The sequence below is a fragment of the Aspergillus fijiensis genome, assembly GCF_003184825.1.
Source record: "Aspergillus fijiensis CBS 313.89 unplaced genomic scaffold BO72scaffold_50, whole genome shotgun sequence".
Lineage (NCBI taxonomy): Eukaryota > Fungi > Ascomycota > Eurotiomycetes > Eurotiales > Aspergillaceae > Aspergillus > Aspergillus fijiensis.
The window spans coordinates 188150-208964 of NW_024469026.1; the positions used below are offsets into that span (position 1 = coordinate 188150).

General features: G+C 53.4%; 6 protein-coding genes across 6 annotated transcripts; 4 read left to right on the top strand and 2 right to left on the bottom strand.

The window, feature by feature from the left end:
- Window positions 1-573: 573 nt before the first annotated feature.
- On the top strand, window positions 574-3154 carry BO72DRAFT_345990 (P-loop containing nucleoside triphosphate hydrolase protein; the record flags this gene model as incomplete). The annotated part of the gene is made up of 2 exons (XM_040940663.1): window positions 574-2500; window positions 2559-3154. Coding segments are annotated over 2 exons (2523 nt in total), but the record flags the coding sequence as incomplete, so codon positions are not given.
- Window positions 3155-3790: 636 nt separating this feature from the next.
- On the top strand, window positions 3791-5150 carry BO72DRAFT_450847 (oxidoreductase). The gene is made up of 6 exons (XM_040945349.1): window positions 3791-3934; window positions 4003-4261; window positions 4334-4497; window positions 4582-4781; window positions 4850-4978; window positions 5059-5150. The coding sequence occupies exons 1-6, from the start codon at window positions 3880-3882 to the stop codon at window positions 5080-5082; spliced, it is 831 nt and encodes a 276-aa protein (XP_040798326.1). The 5' UTR covers window positions 3791-3879; the 3' UTR covers window positions 5083-5150.
- Window positions 5151-5663: 513 nt separating this feature from the next.
- On the top strand, window positions 5664-7558 carry BO72DRAFT_450849 (uncharacterized protein). The gene is made up of 2 exons (XM_040945350.1): window positions 5664-6222; window positions 6288-7558. The coding sequence occupies exons 1-2, from the start codon at window positions 5983-5985 to the stop codon at window positions 7248-7250; spliced, it is 1203 nt and encodes a 400-aa protein (XP_040798327.1). The 5' UTR covers window positions 5664-5982; the 3' UTR covers window positions 7251-7558.
- A 228-nt stretch (window positions 7559-7786) lies between these two features.
- On the top strand, window positions 7787-12081 carry BO72DRAFT_450851 (GTPase-activating protein). Its single transcript, XM_040945351.1, has 3 exons — window positions 7787-8907; window positions 8975-9326; window positions 9385-12081. The coding sequence occupies exons 1-3, from the start codon at window positions 8115-8117 to the stop codon at window positions 11621-11623; spliced, it is 3384 nt and encodes a 1127-aa protein (XP_040798328.1). The 5' UTR covers window positions 7787-8114; the 3' UTR covers window positions 11624-12081.
- A 1459-nt stretch (window positions 12082-13540) lies between these two features.
- On the bottom strand, window positions 13541-18856 carry BO72DRAFT_499230 (putative Rho guanyl nucleotide exchange factor; the record flags this gene model as incomplete). The annotated part of the gene is made up of 3 exons (XM_040948829.1): window positions 13541-14272; window positions 14324-14593; window positions 14645-18856. 3 exons carry the CDS (start codon window positions 18854-18856, stop codon window positions 13541-13543), a joined length of 5214 nt encoding a protein of 1737 aa, XP_040798329.1.
- A 1175-nt stretch (window positions 18857-20031) lies between these two features.
- BO72DRAFT_470956 (putative glyoxalase family protein) lies at window positions 20032-20500 on the bottom strand (the record flags this gene model as incomplete). Its single annotated transcript, XM_040947066.1, has 2 exons — window positions 20032-20308; window positions 20367-20500. The coding sequence occupies 2 exons, from the start codon at window positions 20498-20500 to the stop codon at window positions 20032-20034; spliced, it is 411 nt and encodes a 136-aa protein (XP_040798330.1).
- Window positions 20501-20815: the final 315 nt, after the last annotated feature.

Consider the following 20815-nt stretch of genomic DNA (forward strand, 5'->3'; position numbering starts at 1 on the left):
TGTCGTGTGAGTTGCGGTTGAAAAAGACACCAACGCGAGAGTGCGGGGGAAATCGTCCCAGCCTTGCCGTCGGTTTGCTCAAGTCACGCTTGGCCACCTTTAATGTGGCATTTAAGGGGCGTAGGCGCTTACGCCTCGTATTCAGTGATTCGAGTGATAAATTCTAGCATCGAAAGCCGCCGTGGTCTTTTTTTCTTTCTTATTGTCCGAACGTGCACTTTTCTCGCCCAGAAACTTTGTTCTACAGTCCTGATTTCACCTGCCCTGCCACAGATGGATACTCTTCTTGTGTCGGAGAAGCCTCCACCACTGAGATTTGACCCAAGCGGCGGAAATGTCGTGAAGCATAAGCAGGACCTCAAAGAAGAGGTCGTAGGGACTCGACAGATTTCCGACAAGCCCAATGATATCGCAGAGCGCAGTCCTGACTTACCGGCGCCACGTATCAATGCCAGCGACCAAGCAGAACATCCTGTGTCGGTGACAAGAGACATTCCAAATCCGGATCCTGACAGTACGCCATACGATAATGCCAGGAGCAACGAACGATATAACAGTATAGGGGCGTTACCGGATCAAGACGACTGGCAGGACAAAATCAAAAATCTGCCCAGAATCCCCGCTGTCAAAATGATGAACTTTGACCAGTTCAAGAATCGGCATGGACTGGAGAATGGCGTCCACATCATTGAAGTTCTCCGGGCCGGGTCGGGTACGAGAAACGAGATAAACAACTCGCAATTGGAACACACCAGACAGGCACAGGGCCATACCGCAGAGAGCCCTGATCTACAGGGAACCTGGATTCAGCGGGTTCGAATCCAGTCGGAGCCCATCACGCGGTACATTCAATATGTGGCGGGCGCCAGTGGCATGGATGTCACGCGGCCATGGACTTTCTTTCGGCCATTTCACTTTTTCATTGTGTTTCGCTCAAAGATGAAAGAAGCACTCGAGAATTTGGAAGAGACATGGGCTTACGCCGAGAGGCTGGAGTCTTCTGGTCTGAAGCAAACGGCAATAGTGACAAGGGAGACACCGCCGGTTCAGGACAAGAAGGCTGGTGATGAGACGGATGAAAAGAAAGAAGCGGAGATGGATCCCACTGGCCCGGAGATGAGCAGTATCACCGCGTTGAGACATATGCGCTGCTATGTAGAATTTGTGGATAAGGAGATATATCCCCTATTCGAGCGCTTGAGAGGTTCAACACCACAAAAGATCCGCTTCGGTGATCTTTGGTTGCTTCTTAAATATGACGAAATGCTTTACTCTCCGCCCGAGGGAGAGGAGTCTCAGAGCTCGAGCCAGCCGATATCACCAAGATCAAAGTCGATGACTCAAACCGCCTGGAAACTGTGTGGAGAATGGATTCCTACCCCCAAAGATGGACATCCAAACGACCTTGGCGAAGAATCCCAAGAGTACCAAGCAATCTGCTACCATGTTGACCACGACGGTGAATCATACGGAGCAGTCAAGCACGTCTTCAAGATTCAGTACTTCGAAGGAGAGAGGGATATCACGTCGCTGCCTGTTTACCCGCTGCGGTTTGCAAAGGACTCCGAGCAGATCTTTGCGCGTCTAAAAGCACAAGGCGAGAGATTCCAATCACTGATTCATGAGCGACACCTGCGTTATGAGGGGTGGACGGTCATCAACACTCCTACCGGAAAACTGATGACGGACTTCAAGACACCAGAGCACATCGAGAGTGAGGTGATCATTGACTTGGCCGAGGGATACCAGCGGTACCCGGCATGCAAGCCCGAGTTTGTCAGATATTACCTGGACTCAGACTTTTGGTCACTGGGCGAAGATAATATCGAAATCAAACACTGGTCTGATGCGAAACGTACAAGGTTACTTCATTCCACCAAGGAGAGATTGGTTCTCGGAGACTGCTCATTCAACCGAAATTTCAACAATTGGCTGAAGAGTCAACCATCCTTCCAAATCGGTCTCGACACGAAACTTACTCAAGTCACGGGGGATGATGTTTCTCTTTTCCCGCGACGTCTCATGGCGTATGTATTACGAGAACGAAAGTTTGTGATGGTGGATATCTGGTCTCTACAGCCAGTAATGGCGCATACAAATGCCTTCCGAGATTTGAAAATCAAGCCCAGCCACAAGCGCACGGTGATGTCGCTGGTGCAGGCGCACTTCAAGCGTGAAGAATGGCGCAAGAAACACCCGCGAGTGGACCTCAGTCAAGACCTCATTCCGGGCAAAGGGAGCGGCTTGATTATCCTGCTGCACGGTGCCCCTGGCGTTGGTAAAACCGCCACCGCAGAAACCGTTGCGCAGGCGGCCAAAAGACCACTGTTTGCTATCACCTGCGGTGACTTGGGACTAACGCCTAGCGAGGTCGAGGAAGCGCTCAGCAATATTACCCGCCTGGCGCACCTCTGGGGCTGTGTGCTACTCTTAGATGAGGCTGATATCTTCCTGTCGAGAAGGGGGATCACTGACTTCAAACGAAATGCTCTTGTTTCAGGTATGTTGTTGTGGTTGCTTAAAAAAATCTCTGGTTCGGCGGACTGACTCCTGTCCAGTCTTTCTCCGTGTACTCGAATACTATAGCGGTATTCTCTTCCTGACCACGAATAGGGTGGGGTCGATTGACGAGGCATTCAAGTCCCGCATCCATATGAGCCTGTACTACGAGCCACTGAAACGGAATCAGACCTTAGCCATCTTCCAGACCAATATCGATCGGCTTAAGAGAATCGAAGCCAAAAGAAAAGAGCAGCCGCAGGTCGAGGAATGGAGGGAACCACCGTTGACAATCAACGAGGATGGCATTCTAGACTATGCCGGATGGTACTTCGATTCTTTTCCCGAGGCGCGATGGAACGGACGCCAGATCCGCAACGCATTTCAAGTCGCTTTCTCCCTGGCTCAGTACGACACACGGAAAAGCTCCCTGGATAATTGGGGAGATGGCCCAGAGCCCGAGGACGAAGAACCTGCTACCGGCCCTGTCCTGGATTGGATGCAGTTCGAACGAGTTGCGGAGGCGATCGACCAGTTCGACAACTATCTGCAGGAGGCGACTGGGGTCACTGACCTCGATGCTGCTCGAGTCGATCGCATCCGAGCTGACGATTTTGATTACCGTCGCACCGCACCCCGTCCGCGGTATCAGCCCGCACGCTTGGCTCGCGGAAGACCCGCTGACTCGCAGCTTGCTCGTCCTGACCACTATCGATCGAATGTTCGCTCCAATCCACCTAGACGTCCACCTCAAGATCGGGGACAGCCAGCAAGTCACGTTGATCGGAGAGAAAAACTGCCCGTAAGTCAGGGCGGACTGTACGAGCCAGGTCGGCGGCGCTATCAGCCAGGACAGGGCGCTTCTGGAAACCATCCACAGCGCCGACCGCAACCTCGAGGAGGAAATGTGGTTCCCATGGACTGGGATGATGAAGCATCGACTTATCCGGATGATCCCCCGGTGATGGAGGAAGCGGAACATAACGATGCCTCATATGATCATGGCGATGATTTCGAGGAGGATGATAGATACTAAGGGATATCATAAAATAGACCTATCAATTTTTGCTAGGTGAACACACAATGTATGACTGTGAGAGGGTGAGGTTGTACATTGGTTACAAGAGTATGATTAGTAGTATGATTACTATGCCACCCAGGCAGGCTACGACTAAAGGAGACTAGCAGAATGGAGATCAAAAGGCGGCAAAGCCGAGGTTGCCGAAGGTCCAAACAACACAACAACCGCGGCTTTCCACTGGGGCTCGCCCGCTTACTGTGGAGAAGAACACCGCATTAATGGAATGAACTGGCCTTCTTCTTACCCATCCCTCCTCTAACTCATTACATTTCCCACTCAAAACTCCACCAAACTCCACCATGCCGTTACCGAAAGAAGAATACCTCAGCGCCTCGTGGAAGGATGGCATTTTCGGTAAGTCCTCTCACAAGCTGAGCCAGGTCTTATCATGCAGGCTGACTGTGGCTGACCCCCCCTGGAAGCGAATAAGGTCGTCTTCTGTACGGGAGGCGCGGGCACAATCTGCAGCGCACAAGTGCGTGCTCTCGTACATCTAGGCGCCAACGCCTGTATTATCGGTCGGAATGTCGAGAAGACCGAGAAGGTTGCCAAAGACATTGCGACCGCCCGCCCTGGAGCCAAGGTGATCGGCATCGGAGCCGTGGATGTGCGAAAGGTAGAGAGCCTCAACGATGCCGCCAGCCGCTGTGTCAAGGAGTTGGGGGGCATCGACTATGTTATGTATGAATCCCGACATCTGAGACTTAGTCTATCTATTGTGCTTTTGCTGACTGACCCGCGTATAACTTATAGTGCTGGCGCAGCCGGCAATTTCCTGGCGTCGATCAACCAGCTGTCCGCCAATGCTTTCAAGTCGGTCATCGATATTGATGTCCTTGGGTCCTACAACACCCTAAAGGCGACGCTACCTTACTTGGTGGAGTCGGCAAAGAAGCACAGCATTAACTCGGATACACGTAAGTGAAGTCTCGGAATCTCGGAGTTATCGGAGCCTCCTGTTGCCGCATTCCGCGCTTTGTGCCTGATAATCGTGCTTCTAGTCAAACCATCTCCGCTGGGTACCGGAGGCCGGATCATCTTTGTTAGCGCCACCATCCACTATAGAACCATGCCATTCCAGACGCATGTGTCGGTTGCCAAGGCCGGCGTGGACGCGCTGTCGCATAGTGTGGCTATCGAATTCGGGCCGCTGGGGGTGACTTCGAACATCATTGCACCGGGTCCGATCGGCTCGACGGAGGTATGTTAATGCTTCGTGCTTGGAATCTAGTGAATCCAGTGCTGTCGGGGGCTAATACCTGGGTGTAGGGCATGGATCGTCTGCTGCCGACCGATAACAAGGAGGCCTATGTCAAGTCTCAGCCACTGGGGCGGCTGGGCTCCGTGCGCGACATTGCTGATGCCACTGTATATCTGTTTGCTGACACTGGCAGCTATGTCAGTGGGCAGACACTTGTTGGTAAGTTTTTTTCTGATTTGATTTGGTGGTGAGGTAAGATACTGATGGTGTGAGCTAGTCGATGGGGCATCATGGCGCATGACGGCCGGGGGAGCCGCTCAGGGCGCTCTTCAGTATCCCGATTTCCTCCTGTCCGGAGATGCGGTACCTAACGTTAAGGGACAGAAGACGTCGAAGCTTTGAGCGGATGGAATGGGTATGGAGATTTGAATAGAGATAGATAGAGCCTATTAGAATAGTGCAGCGGATCGTATTCGTATAAGAGTGCTGTTGCCTGGAGAAGAAATACGCGCTTTACCCGGACTTAATTACTGTATGGGGGATGAAATCAAGGAGAATCATGGATAGCTGAGATAATCAACCTTGGGCGTCAGATCTATTTCGAGCATTGTCGAGTCACGTGCATGATCTGACTGAAGAGGATGCGTCAGCTATTCTGGAAAAGGACTAGCGGCCAAGGACCAATGCGTCATCAGACCCGTCGCAGCGCTCCCTTCAACCAATCAGCAATCTAAATTGCCCCCCGAGACTGGCCCCAGGCATCCAAGCCCCTCCTCTCTCAGGCTCTCAGGCACTGATCCATAATGGCTCCTGAGTTTCAAGTGCTCGGCGGCAAAAAGAGGCCAAAAGCGCCGGCCGCTAAGCCCGTCCGCGCGCCCATCACCATTCAATCCCACTCCATTCACTCCATTCACTCCATTCATCCAGCCTTAATTGTCTTGTCTTTCTCCGACTAGTCTCTAGTCGCCTGCGCCGACTACGTACGACAACTGTATTTTTCTCCTTAGGTCACCCCCATCCCACCTTCCTCTTTCCCTTCTTCTACTCTGCTCTTTGTTCTTCATCTCATCTCTACTTCTGTCAACCACACTCTATCTATCCAACTCACTTACTTTACTTTGTGTTGAACAAACATCAATCCGCTCCTTTCATTTCATGTGCATGTCCTAAATCTCCCCCATCCCTTCCATATCCATCCACTATGCAGCTTCGCTCGTGCTTAGTAGGGGGCACTCTGGCCCTCGGTGCCAAAGCCCTGCTGGTCATCCCCGAAGTTGAGGGCGAGTCTATCGCCCCCGAAGCCGATTTCCCTCCCTTCCACCCGCTAGAGGCCTACGCCCCCCAGCAGTCGCAAGTTGAGCTTGCCTGCACCGAATGTCCTTTCCGTGAAGTTAGTGAGGATGGAACAGTCAGCTGGACTGACGGCCACAAGACCTCTCTTGTAAGTCACACCATCATGTGCATACTCTCATAGTGGGCGCTAACGTTCTCGTCCACTCTTACCAGACGCTCGACTTCACCATCGAAGACGGCTTCCTCCTGGCCAACGGTCGCCAGATTTTCCCTCCCCCTCCTCCGACCTTGATCACCGCCGTTCAGCACCGACTCTCCGATGGTGCAGAGTCCGACCCTATCGCCGTCGGCTATGCCGTCGAGGAGATGCCTGTTCCGACCTTCCCGGAAGATTCGATGGATCTCGTGGAAGTTCGCTTCACAGTTCTCGACCTTGACAGCCACCCAGTTCCCCTCGACACTGTAGCCGTGACCCTCATCCACGACTCCAACACCGGTGAACTGTTCATGGCGAAGACCGAAATCGAAGAAACCACTCCCGACCGCGGCTCCTGGGCCCAGTGCCGTGGCAAGCCCAAGTGCCTCCGCAAGCTTCTGTTCGACCGCATGCGCTCCTTGTTCGCCGCGGCCAAGGCCCGGATGCTCGACTTCGCCCCCCGACCTAAGGGCCACCACTGTGGGGATGCCCACGGATTCGATCACGATCACCCTCCCCACCCTCACCACCACCACGGCGAGCACGGCCATGGAAAGCCCGACCCCGAGGGCTTCCCCGGAGGTTTCCTGCCCGGGATGGACGGAAAGGGTCACCATGGCTTTGAGGGTCATCACGGCTTTGAGGGTCACATGGGCAAGTTTGACGGTCCCCATGGTCATCACATGCACCACCACCACCATGACCGCTTGGCCCACACTCTTCACCGCGTCGTCCGCTTCATCGTCGTCCCCGCTATCCTCGGTGTCTTGGCTGGTTTGGCTGCCAGCGCCCTTGGTATGTTGGTCGGTCAGATCGTCGTCTTTATGTGGCAGCGGTACCGCCGCTCTGCTCCTAAGCAGTCCGTCGAGCAGGGCACCGTGTCCGAAAAGCAGGGTCTCATGACTGAAGCCTCCGACGAGTTCCCTCCCGCTTACAGTGACGAGGAAGCCGTGCTTGAGGACGTCTCCGGCAAGCACTGATTGTGGTTCTCATGAGTTGCAGCAGAGCCTCTCCCGGTTGGAACGATCGAAATCTCGTATCCCCATATGGCCACGATGTGATGCTGGGGGAGTAATGCAGCAAATTCTAGCAAATAGATTGATATCAACAAGTCCTCGTCTGTTGTTTTTCCGTTTGTGACAGATATAACCTTCGTTCAAAAATTCCTTTCCTTCTTCGTCCTGCAGGTGTCTTAGCAGTGATCTTGTATCTAGTCTTGAGTCTGTCAAAAGCAGGTCTGGACTTTTAGGATGTTAGTCTTTAGTGTAGCAACTATCCTTTTCTTTAACGGGTACCTTACGTATTTGAACTAGGAATAAACCATATTCTTAGGACTCTTGCAAGCCTTAAGCTGCCCATTACGATGACCCCACTGAGTCAGAGTCGACTTATTTTTCCATGTCTCACTTTCAGCAGTGATATGCATCACGTGATGGCGGATGCGGAAGGCGGCCAGGAACGATCATCGCCCGGAGACCTTCCCCTCCTCTTCCTGCTCTTCCTCCTCTTCCTCCTCCTCTTTCTCTCCAAACATCCTCGTTCCGAGTCCTTCTGTCACTCGCAGTTGGATCTCTAAACTCGAATGATGCTGCGCTGATCTTAGATTATGATTCATCTTGCCTAAATGACTACCATCGATCTTTCCTTACACCTTTCTGGCTCCGTCCTGCTCGCCGTCTGAGCTCCAGCAGCTCCCGCATCCGCCCGCCCGTCCGTCAGCCAGCCAGCCTGCCTGCCTGCCTGCCTTATACTGTCGACTCCGGCGCATTCGGACACATCTCTTTTCTCTCTTATATTCTCCTACTGCCATAAAGGAGCCTGTGCTGCTCTCCACTGAAGGCATGATGCAGTGGACGTCATTCGTTCAGAAGGCCCAGTCTTTCATCGACCCGGCCAATTTCACCCTGCCGGCGCTCACTTCCTCCGATCGCAACCCTTCCAAGGCCTCCTTGTTTCGCCAGCAATTCCGACTCCCAGACTCCCAGAATCCGCTGCAAGAGATCACCGCCGAACTCATCCTCCCTGTTCCGCATACCTCCGGAGATGGCCCTCGCAACCTCGACCACGCCGGCAACCGATATGCCGGGCGACTCCACCTGAGTGAGCGGTTTCTCTGCTTCTCCACACAGGCCACGAGCTTCCACCCCTCCGCTAGTCTCACGGCCTCGACACATTGGGCCGGCCAGACCAACGGCACAGGCCCATCTGGCAATGGGTTCACTATCCCGCTGTGCTGCATCCGGCGAGTGGAACGGCTGAACAGCCTCAGCCACATCTTCTCCCTGGCGCTGACGACATGGAACGGCGCGCTGGGCAAGCAACAACCCCCGGGCTTTATCCCCCAGAGATTCACCATCCAGCTGGCTGGAAGCAGGCAGGCCTGCGAGCGGTTCTGCGACGGGCTGAAGAAAGGACTGCGGGAGGGCATGAAGGAGATCGAGAATCTGCGCATAGTCGTAAATGATTGCTACTCGGAATATCTACTCTCCGGGGCCAAGGGGAAAGCCCAGGATGGCGATGCCTCCGACGTGCGGCAGCCGCCCGATGCCGGGCTGGGGATGATCTTTCGCTATCCCGGCGATGCTCGCAAACTTCGCGACCGCAGTAAAATGCGATTGTGGGGGGAGTACTTTCGAGGTATGACTCCTCCGTGTGGAACAGCCTTTAAAATGTCTGAGACGTATGTTGAGTATGACTTCTGTAGAAAACGGTCGCAACGCGACGCTCATCCGCCAGCCTACCTTCCATAAGCTGATCCGAGTTGGTCTTCCGAATCGCCTCCGTGGCGAGGTTTGGGAGGTCACGTCCGGTTCGTTGTACCTCCGGTTAAGGTCGCCGAAATTATACACAGACACGCTGGCCAAATTCTCGGGGCAAGAGTCCCTGGCGATTGACGAGATCGAGAAGGACTTGAACCGCAGTCTGCCTGAGTATGCCGGCTTCCAGAGCGAGGAAGGTATCGGGCGCCTTCGACGAGTCCTCACGGCCTACAGCTGGATCAATGCGGAGATCGGATATTGTCAGGCGATGAACATCGTCGTTGCGGCTCTTCTGATGTACGCGGTTTTGCCGTATCGTTGTCTCTTGTGACCATGGGCTAACCTATCTTTCCAGATACATGTCTGAAGCGCAAGCTTTCTTTCTGCTCTCTGTACTATGCGACCGGCTTTTGCCGGGCTACTATTCGACTACCATGTACGGTACTCTGCTCGACCAAAAGGTCTTCGAGTCTCTTGTCGAGAAGACTATGCCTGTGCTATGGGAGCACCTGACCAAGTCCGACGTCCAGCTTTCCGTGGTCTCCCTTCCCTGGTTTCTATCCCTTTACATCAACTCGATGCCTTTAGTCTTCGCTTTCCGCGTTCTAGATGTCTTCTTCCTAGAAGGGCCGAAGGTGCTGTTCCAGGTCGGGCTAGCTATCCTCCGAATCAATGGCGAGGAACTTTTGGATATCCAGGACGACGGATCTTTTATCTCTGTCCTCAAGTCGTACTTCTCACGCCTGGATGAGTCGGCTCACCCCAGATCAGAGAACCCCAAGCTACGCGCGATCACTCGATTCCAGGAGCTGATGGTGGTGGCCTTCAAGGAGTTCTCCCAGATTACGCATCAGACCATTATCGAGCAGCGAGAAAAGCACAAGGACGCCGTGCTGGAGAATATCGAAAGTTTCGCCAAACGTACCTCCATCCGGAACTTGGGTCCCGACAGCAAGAAACTCAGCATGGACGACCTTGGTGCCATCTATGACCGCTACTATGAAGTCTTGTATGACAACCAGCAGAGGCAGAAGTTACAGGAAGAAGAGAGAAGACGCCAGGAAAAGAAGAGGGTCGAAAGGACTTCCATTCTTGGGCCTCCCGTTGATCGAGAGGTTGGCCGTGTCGGACTCGGCCCTAGCCCGACGCATATGGACTATGACGCCTTCCGCGAGTTTCTCGCCGTCACCGCGAAGTGGGCTGTCTCGGATTCGCCGCGCAAGTCTTCGAGCAGCGAGCAGAGCTCCAACAGCTTCCGAGGATGGGGCAAGGCAGCCGCGTGGAACACCAAGAATCAACCAACCGATCACGAATTCATGCAACGTCTTTACCGGAAATGGGCGACTGATCCAGAGGAGGGCATCAGCTTGCAGAACGTTGTCAACGGCTTGGCTCGGCTGAAGGGCCCGCGGGACATCATGAACAACATCCAGTACTTCTTCGATCTCTATGATGATGAAGGAAATGGCACGGTTGATAGAGAAGGTATTCTTCGCATGTCCGAGGCTTTGCTGTTCCTCTCCAGACGAGGCTTTGAAGGCACCATTACCCCTACTCAGTCTGTTGACGACCTGAAAGCGAATGATGGCGCTCATGGTGAAGATAAGCTGAGCACGGATGAGAGATTTTTGGGGAGTGTCAGCTCCTTCATCAGGCGTTGTTTCGAGTATGCCGACCCCAGCAAGCCCGGGGCCAAGGCAGCGGAAGCTCAGCAAGACGCGGATGAAGCTGCAGACAAACTAGGGTCTTTCAGTATCGGTGACGATGAAGAAGAGGACCTGCTTGATCTGGACGATGATACCAAATCCGACCACACAGCGGTGACGGAAAAGCCTGCTCAGCTCGCTGCGGAAGAGAAGCGTGACTCCGAACACAATCGAACCGCTTCCGAAAGTGCTAACCCGGCTCTTGATCCTAACAACCCTCTGCACATCACACTGCCCACGTTCCGCATGGTCATTTTAGCTGATGAGCTCCTGGAACAATTCTTCGACTCTTACTTCCCCCAGTCGTTCCACCTCTCCGACCATGGCTCATATGCTGCAACCGCTTCGTCCCTCTCGTCCAATCTTACGACGTTCTCCAATATCAACGCCCCCAAGCCCCAGAGTAGCGCCATGTCGGCCCCCTCTGTTGGGGGCGCATCGGGTGGTATTGTACCTCCCGGCCGAGGACTTCGCGGCGTTCTGGACAACATCGTGTCCGATGGAATCCGCATGGCCGCCGAAGTCAAGAAGCGCATGGACGAAGCGCAGCGCGAGCTGGAACGCAACGCCCTCGGTCGCGGTGAGGAGGAAGACGAAGAGGACGAGGAAGATTACGATGGCCGCACTGGCCCCACTTCCGCTCCGTCCATTGTCGGGGGCATTTCCAGCTGGGGAGCTGGCGCGTATGGCGCTGATCCGGACCGCCGTAGCGTACGGGATGCCGATCGTGACCTCCTCGAGGGCGCCGAGGTCGTCAGCATGCGCGGCAAGGACGACGCTTCCCTCCTTGATGACAAGGATGGTCACCATGACAATACTCAGGCTCCTTCGTCAGCAGCAGCCCATGCACCCGACAACGTGGTCAGCAAAGTCGAATTCGAGTTGTAAACTATAGACATTTCCCGAGCTAGGCTCTTTCCTCCACACTCATTCCCTTCCACCGCTCCCCCACCAACTTACACATCTACCCACCCTCCTTCATCCACACCATTTCCTTCGTCCCCACACAGCCCTACAGATGCTACTTCACCTACTCCCTATATGAATCTCCTAAAGATATTACCTGAAGATAAAGGAAGATCCCTCGCTCCTACCGTACCTGCCTGGGAGGTCGGGCATGCAATTCCAATTCCTCTTATGCCTGTTTATATCGGCTGTCGCTTAGATACCTTTCTTTTTAGTTGATATGCGTCTTCCAATGCATGTTCATGGAATGCATTCAGACCAAGACAGATGGGTGTCGATGGTATTGTTGATAGTGATTGTATGTATTCGTCATCGTGATGTGTATGACCGTATGTATGCTTGCATGCATGTATGTATGGCTTTCCTGCTATGGAGTTTAGAAAGGAAATAGGACTTCGCTTAGGCAGTTTCCTCTAATAATGAGCTGGATGCGAAGTAGAGTCTCAAGCGTTGTGTAGTAGTTCGGGACGAGTTCGTCGGCGCGGTACTGCCGCCATTATATTTCTCCTCGCACCAGACCCATTTCCTCGCTTCAGCTCGAGGAATCTAGCAGACAAGCAGTACCACTTTATCGATTATCCAGCAACATGTCCAAATGAAAGAAAAAAAAAAACCATTGAATATGGTCGGAGTCTGTAGTTAGCTACCCGATTTCCACATTCTGAGTCTAGTATGCATTTGCCGGCCTGATTGAACTTGTTTGATTATTTATATCCGCCAACCCTCATAACCACGGAAGACTCAAGGGATCGCTGCGCCCGGAACACACGCATACACCGGCAATTCTTGAGGATGGAAATGTATTTTGCTAGTAGCAGAGTGATGCATCTTATAACATATCAAGGTTCGAAGTTGTTATTCGGCACTTCGATGGCTAAATTTACCCCGACTCTGCGTTCCGTGGTCGTTTTGGCAAAAGCGTTGCTTTGTTGGAGGTACTGTACTAACTATACCTTTGGTTTTAATGATCTGCAGGATGACATCAACAGATCCTTTGACCCGGGATGGATGCGAAAGGTAAAAAAACAAAACCACAACTCCGAGCTCCTTCATGACCATCATGGTGTGAAGCGTAAGTTAACTATCGTCACCTACTTCCCAAAGAGGGCGGGCGACATCCCCTCAAAAAGACAAAAGAAATCTCCGATGCGGGGAATCGAACCCCGAGCTGCTGTGTGAGAGACAGCGATGTTAGCCATTGGTGATGCCTTGATGAGGTATGCCCCGATCCATATCAAGGTTGTGTCATGTTCAAAGCAGTCAGTTCGTGTTTGCTCCAATCTCCGACAAGATCTACCACCACCGCATCGATGGTTCATAATAATTCAACCACGATTCATGCAATATGTATGTATCTCCATAGTCTATGTATGTACATCTCCACATCATTCAACCGCTTGATTAGAAAGATTATTTGGCTTCGCTGTGCGTACGACGGACAAACAGACACGGATGCCGGATGTAAGCCGGGCATAATCAATGGAGAAAGTGATTTTCCAAAAGCTCGGACATCCAATCGGGAAGATTGAGAAAAAAAAATTAAATGGCAAGATATAGAAGAAAAGTCTGGGGTATAAGATAAGAAGTGGGTAAGGAGGAGTTTCGAGTGAAGTCAAGAGAAGAAAAAGAAGGGGTCTATGTAAGGAAGTAGTTTTGAGGAGGTGATTGATCCATGCCGACCGATCGCATCGCCAGAGAGAACATGCAAATGGGCTGGAACAGCCCGAGAAAGAAGATACTGCACTGCTGAAATCATAGCAGAGTGGCAGTTAGTAGAACCCGAACTTAGCCGAAGAAACGATGTTGACGAAGGTTTGAAGGCTAGATCCCTTCATCAGTTCAGTCCTTCTGTCCCTCGTTCTCGATCAACTCCAGAATCAGCTGGCTGCGCTCGTATTCCGGATGTTGCATGCAAATCTTGACCGTACGGCCACTGCTTGCGAGCGCACTACCATTCGACAGTCCACTGGAAAGGTTCACGGAACCTCCGGAGTTCGTCGGGATGCTGTTGGCGCCTGACCCGGGCATGCTACTGCCATCATCAAGACAGACAACACCATGACCCGGGATCACCTGGCGAAGGCGACCATTCATCGCATTCCGCACTTCGACGAAGTCATCATTGAAGAGAATAAGGAAACGGCCGTACAGACACGCCGAATGAGCATGGCCCACAAACTCCATGACCACGCTGCGGGACACGTCGCCGTGCTTGTTGACATACACGGCACATTCCGTATACACCACCAAGAACTCGCTGTCGCTGAGTCGGAACATACCGAGCGGGCGCAGAGTGCCAATGCGATGGGCAATGCTGGTCAACTGGGCCTGCGCTTCCGGGGGAGCCTCGGAGCGGAAATCAGGGACGGACCATGTGTATTTCTTGTCAATGGTGAGAATCTCGATACCCCTCTGCGTTGAGATAGCCAGAGAAGAGTGGAACAGGTTGATACCGTAGCATTCCGAGGGAATGTAGAATTCATCGTACTCGCGGAAGAACTCGGTCTGCGAACGGCGTGAAAACAGACGAGTTCGACTACTGGATGACTTTTGAACCACTGGTTCGAGGATCTAGACTAAATAAGCGAAATGGACTGATGTATGGGCGACGAAGGGACAAACCTTGAATGTGGACGAGAGCCCATCTCGCTTCTTGTACATGATCAATGTACGATCCTTCATGTGACCTGCTGCGAAGAACCCTACTTCGCGGCTACCTGACAGCTTCTGCGGTGCGCGACGGGCCGAATCAGTCGTTGTCTGGGCGTTAACGCCGCCCGGAGGGCAGACAACATCCAAGTGATACGCTATCAAGGATTTGTCGGCTATGAGCACGAAGACGTTGAATTCCTCGAAGACCGCGATTTGAGTGACTCGGATGATTGGTATGGCCTAAAGCGGGACATTAGTGTCAAGCGGATTGACTGAGAACTCATAACTTACCCGGACCCAGCCACGAGGGTCATTGTAGTCTGAGATATAGACTCCGTAGTCGGTACCGATAGCACACATCATTCGGCCCGGGGGTTGCTGGAAGACCGTAGCACAGTGAACCGCAGTCCGGCAAACAGGAGGCGGGCGTGGCGAGCCTGCGTACCGCTCTTCCACATCCCTGATGGCTCTGTCAAGAGGTGTGGCATCGATGATCACGCTCGTTGGAGGCAGAGCAGCCTCAGACGTGGCAAAAGCAGTGTCAGCCAGCACTCGGAGTCTGAAAGGTTCGGCGTTCTGTGCAAACAATGCAGCGGCGTGTTTCGTCTTCGCCACGGTGATTTTATCACACCACTCTTGTCGGCTCTGAGAAGAGAAGGCATACAGCGTGTAAGTCCCATTCTTTCCCAGGTGCTTGATTTTGAATGGATACAGGATCTTATCATCCTTGGAGCTTTCCAGCACAGTTGCAGGCACCATCGTTTTGCTCGAGCCTGAGTTTCCAGAACTGGCCGAGTTACCACTAGCAGTATGAGCTAAAGTGTTTCCGCCTACACCGCGGTTAACGGCCTGCGGTTGGGTCATGGTAGCCACACCACGAACCGCTGATTTGACCACGGGATCATCGTTGGTGCTCTCCAAAACCAGGAGGTCCATAGGGATAGGCAGCTTCGAAACATCGTATCCCTCGTACTTGATCGTCCTCGACGGGTCACGAGTCGTAAACGTTTTGGCCAGCACCAAGTAATGATCAAAGAGAATGGCATGTGTGTCCACCAAGAAACGGGTTCGCGTGCCGGGTCGCTGCAGGTCTCCTCGGAAAACGATTTGACGGCCCAGATGTTCCAGGTTCAGCTCTACTTCTTTCTTCATCTCCGGGCGAAGCTGCAGCTTCGAGCTGAGCTCTATCAGCTCGACCTTCTTGGTCATCTCGCCCACTTTGGCATCACACTCCAGAGCGACCTGCTTGATCTCTTCGATCGCCTGAGCAAGGTTTGCTTTCTCTTCCGAGTCTTTGACCATGTTCTTGTACACGGTGGTCAAAAGCAGCGTGTAGCGCTGGATACGTGTGATTGGAGCTTTGAGATAGGTATCCCAACTCAAACGATTCGACATTTTATGGTCACGGGCTTGGTTGAGGAACTGCCGGAAAGGTACGTTCACCTCCGCTTCTTTGCGAACAAGATAATTGGCGTGAGGGAACGTGGCCGCGTATTCAATATAGACGGCCCTGGCTTTTCGAATCCATTCGCGGAAGATATCGCTAAAACCAGCAATGAATGGTCCCTGCTCCTTCTGACGGTACTTGAGTTGCGCAAGAAGGTAGTCCTCATTGACTTTCTTGACCGGATCCACCTTTCCAAAGACATCATTCAAGAACTTGCTCAGACGCTTGGGCTTGATCACCGCGGGCTGTATTTGAGTCAATTGATCACGGTAGAGCTCTCGCAGAACGTCAAGTTGAGCAATGAACGAGTCCTCGGTGGTTACAATCTCGTGGAGATTATTTTGACGATCAATCTCCTTCTTTGGATATGTCTCCCAAATCTCCTTGGGAACTTTGTAGAAAGTGACCCAGTCTTCGGCCTTCTTCTCCGCTTCCATCATTTGCGCCTTCAAATTCACCTTCTTTAGCGTTCGCATGCAGTGATGGGAGTAGCACCGGCCGAACACCTCCGTTTCATGTTCGTGTAACCGGGGTGAGTAGCATCCCGTGCCGGTAATCTGGAATAGGACTCCAGATATCGTGCCCGAACTGAATTTGACCCACTCTTCGTCTTTCACAAGAGCCTCTTCGGTGAGCATGTTCTTCACCACGCGGGCAGCCAAGGTTTCAGCGTCCGCCATGTTCATGGTGGGGACTTTGTGGGTGAACAAGGCCACAATGGCATCCACAATGGCCTGCTCCTTGAGGTCCGTCTCCTCCTCACTGAGCTCGCGAATCCAGGACAAGACAGAGCTCAACGCCCACGGCTCCGAACAGCGACGGAAGTGCTCGGATGAGAGCTTAGCGGGGTTGAACTTTTTGCGGCGTCCAGCGGGGATGGCAGGCAGATCGAGCGCCATCGCTGCCGCAGCAGCATCGGGAGAATCGTCAAACCTAAGCGCACCATACTGCTGCTGCCGGAGCAACTCCTGTTGCTGCTTGTACTTGGCCCGATCTGCATCCGTTTTCGATCTGATAGGGGGGTCAGTACGAGGTCCAATTGGATGGCTCGATAGAGATGTGGACCGTGGCACTTGAGCAGAATTGGACACGGCCGGGTTGTAGGAATCAGGAGCAACAGGAAAATAAGAGGGAGAATACTGGGTAGCATCCCGCACATCCGCTTGGTCCTGGTGACGATACGTTCCGGCCGGCATCAGGTGAGACCGAAGATTCGGGTTGCTGGCCGGTTCGACAGGAGCTGGAGGCAGGGGCCGCATCCCGGGATGAAAGAAGAGGTCCCCTGGTTCACCCCCCTGGCCGGAGCTATCGCTTTCCGATTGCGGGAGGTCCTGATGTTCCCCCAGCGGGCCGTTAGTCTCATCACCATAATCGAAGCTCATTCGGCGCTGATAAGCCCCAGGCTCGGACAACCCTCCCGTGCCGCCAGCATCCACTCGGGCATGATGAGGCATCTGCGCATAAGGGTATCCAGCCGAGCCAAGCGTGGGCGGATAATCGTAGTCCTCCACATAGTCGTCGCGATCATCTGCCGACAGATGGGAACCCCTCAATGAGCCCGAAGTGGCTGGCAATCGGTCATCACCATAGCCATCAGTGGCGTAGCCATTCTCATCGTATCCTCCTGTTTCGCCATAGCTACCATCCGCGTAGGAGAATTGGTCATCCTGAGGCCAGTCAGTGAGGGGAGATGTTGCCTGTGTGTCTGATCGCGCTCCGTAAGCACTGATGATCGATGCGTTGGTTTCTCGTCGCGCACGGTCCTGCAACCGCTCGGCTTGAGCGCGATCCTCCTCATCGGCCATTTGCAACATTGCCAGACCTGCCGCTGCCTCCGCATCGCTGTCGTCACTATAGGCGTCGTAATTCACATACTGGCCCGTTCCAGTGGCCATGCTTCCATTGGTATGAGTGTGACTTTCATCAGGAGAGATTTGATAAGATGGATCTTGTGCGTCGGCATACAGGTCGGTTTCCGCATCTACCGGTGGACCTGGCAGGGGCCGAGCTTGAGGGTGTCGCGTCAGCGTATCTGTGCGGCGCGGTGACACCGGGGACTGGAGTTGGTGCACGGGAGGAGTTGGCAAGGACCTTCCGCTGCCGGAAAGTGTCAAGCTTGCACGTTTTCCATAGATGTCGTCTCCCATTGACGAATGCGCTGGGGGCACGGGAGGTTGATCATCTGAAGCGGAAGGCATAACAGCATCGGATCGACGGGGGGACTGAGGGATATAATTCGACAATTGGGCGCTTGTTACGTACGGAGGAGAAGCGGGAGGATTCGGATCGGAAGGACCAAAAGTTGCAGGCGAGGATATATTGTAGGAGGACTGTTGTGCAAAGCCGTACTGCGCAGCCGGAGACACTCCTCCATACTGCGCAGCCGGTCTGCTTCCATAGGGATGATCCGGGCCGCGGGGAGGGGGCGGTGGTGGTGGAAGTTGTGGATGAGGAGGTCCGTATGTCTGCGGGGTGGGAGGAGCCTGGTTATATGTCAAGGACGGTTGCCGTTGAATCGCAGCTGAGTGTATACTGGCAGTCTGGTAGGCAGCGGGGTTGTACGGTTGATGACCAGAAGCGATCGAGTTGCTTTGCGGGGAGGCTGGACCCGAGTATGCGATCGGGCTGAAACCGACTTGCTGCTGGGACGGAGTGGGTGGCAGCGCGTACTGTTGAGGATTATACGCGAGCTGAGTGGGGGAGGTAGCGGCGGAGACCGACGAGGTGTATTGGTATTGGTAGCTGGACTGCGAGGATGCGCGAGTGCGAGACATCTGAGGGGAGGAGGGAGTGGGAAGATGCGCGTAGCGTGGGTCTGCATGGTCTTCGCGGTCCTGAGCCCCATAACGAGCATTCACCTCGGTCGCTCTGGCGTTCTGTGGCTGGGCGGATCCCAGAAGTGCTGCATCGTCCCCCACGTTGTAGCTAGGCATGCGTCGGAGTTGTGGGCTGGTGGGCTGAGTGGCATACAGGTCATATCGGGTGGGCTGCGCTGAGGCCGGAGGGGAATTCGTTGATTGGCCGTAGATCGGGTAGCCATTTTTGTAGTGTGCCATGGTGATTGCAGCGAGCAACAGAGAAAGTAGACCCGGATGGAGGAGGAGGGGGCGAGGTTGAGCGCACGCGACCGGAGGAAAGGAAAGGAGGAAGCTCGCAGTGGATCGGCGCTGAGAGAAATCCCACGTTGTGGCTGTCAAGTGAAGTGGGGAGGGGGAGCTGATTAACAATCGGCCACTCAGGGGAGAGAATACAGCAAGCACCCCGGATCACAGCAGCAGCAGATGTGTGAACGGGGAGGAGCAAGTCTCAGGAACCGAGAGAGAGAGGCGCGACCGCCTACTGGAGCTTGTTGGTAAAGATAGTGTGTCGAGCCTCATGCGGAGGTGAGCCGCCAACGACAATAATAACAACAACAGCGGCAACAGAAAAGAAGCAGGGTCATCCACCACCTCTCACATACCCTGCACAGCCAGGCAATCGAAGTCCCACAGGGAAGCTTGGTTGAAGAGGGAAGTGAGAAGGTAACTGGACGTCACCAGGTACTAAGGAAGAGAGAAAGAGGGAGGGAGAGAGATAGAGAAGAGGGAGTAGAGTGAGTAGTAGAGAAAGTGGAAGGGTGGGGAGGAGAAGGGGAACAGGCAGGCAAGCAAGCACAGCTGCTGAGAAGAAAAGGGTAAATGAAAGCGATGGCAGCCACGGAGAGTACGGAGTACCTTCCTTAGCCTTGGCAATGGAGAGAAATCACTATGGATTGGCGGAGATCCATCCATTTCAGGAGTCGGGGCTGTATCGGGTAGGCGGTCAACTTAGGGGATTCTGCCTTCGGTTGCTGCCTTCAAGAGAAAACATCTTAACATGGTGCCTCGTTTACACTACTCTACCCAATTCTTTTACCGGTATATGAGTATTTGGATGGGTCGTTGATTCTTCTAACTCTTCCCAAATTTCGACATGATGTCATGTTCAATGCCCCCCATGTTCTCCACACATTGCGCAGAATAACCAGCCATAGTCCACTAACCCGCCCACAAACTAAGTTAACTACGGACTCGTGGTCTGTCCTGCAGGGTCCCGAAATGCGGATTGATTGGAAACAGCCCGTACGCGATGCACAGCCCAAGAAGAAACTTAACAGAATCTGCACTTGCGAACGCTCAATCTGAGAAAGAGAAAGAACAAGAGAGAAAAAGAAAGCAGGTTAAAACATCCACTTCCGACCCCCTACATTGTTCTAAACACTAAACTCGAGTCGATTGCCCGCAAAGTCTCGGGCAAAGAATCGACGTGGATATTCCTCCCCCGTCGGACCCGAGCACATTCCCAACCGATCCACATCCATCGGAGCCGCGGGACCTCCGCTTTCTTGATGCGCTAGGATGCGTTTCTGCAGCGTCTGTAACTCATCCAGCGAGGAGACGCGCAGGCAGGCGTGGCGCTGGGAGTCGAGCTCGGGGTTAGGACCCAGGTTGACGTGGATTTGTTGACTTCCATCGGGGGTAAGGTTAAACCTTCTCCAGTAAGCAAATGGATTGCGGTATCTTAAGATGTTGAGAGATCGGGACGCACCAAAGGATGGTCCCCTTCTGAAGCTCGGGAACGGGGGCTGATTCTAGGCCGAGAGTGTCGCTGTAGAACTCGGTGGCTTGGTCCAGGGTGCCATCGGGCACGAGAATATTGACGTGATGAATGCCGGAGATCATTGTGCGGAGACGGATTTCAGAAAGGAATCATTCGTCTTTCAGGTGGTGGTTGGACCAGAGGGGGTCAATGTTATTATATATCAGTAACGTGACGGGTCGGAAGGGTTATTGATTGAAGGCGAAACAATTGTGGATGAAGTCATGCAGACCCCGCATGCCACCTTTATATATCCTGGTGACTGACTCAACACGAGCCATGGACCAAAGTGGAAGCATTTCCCGCCGAGGTGGAACAGCGTGGGTGTCTCGGAATCCCTTTTCCTGGGATAATTCCCCGCGGGGTAGTGTCGTATCTAATCATCGCTCGCACATCGT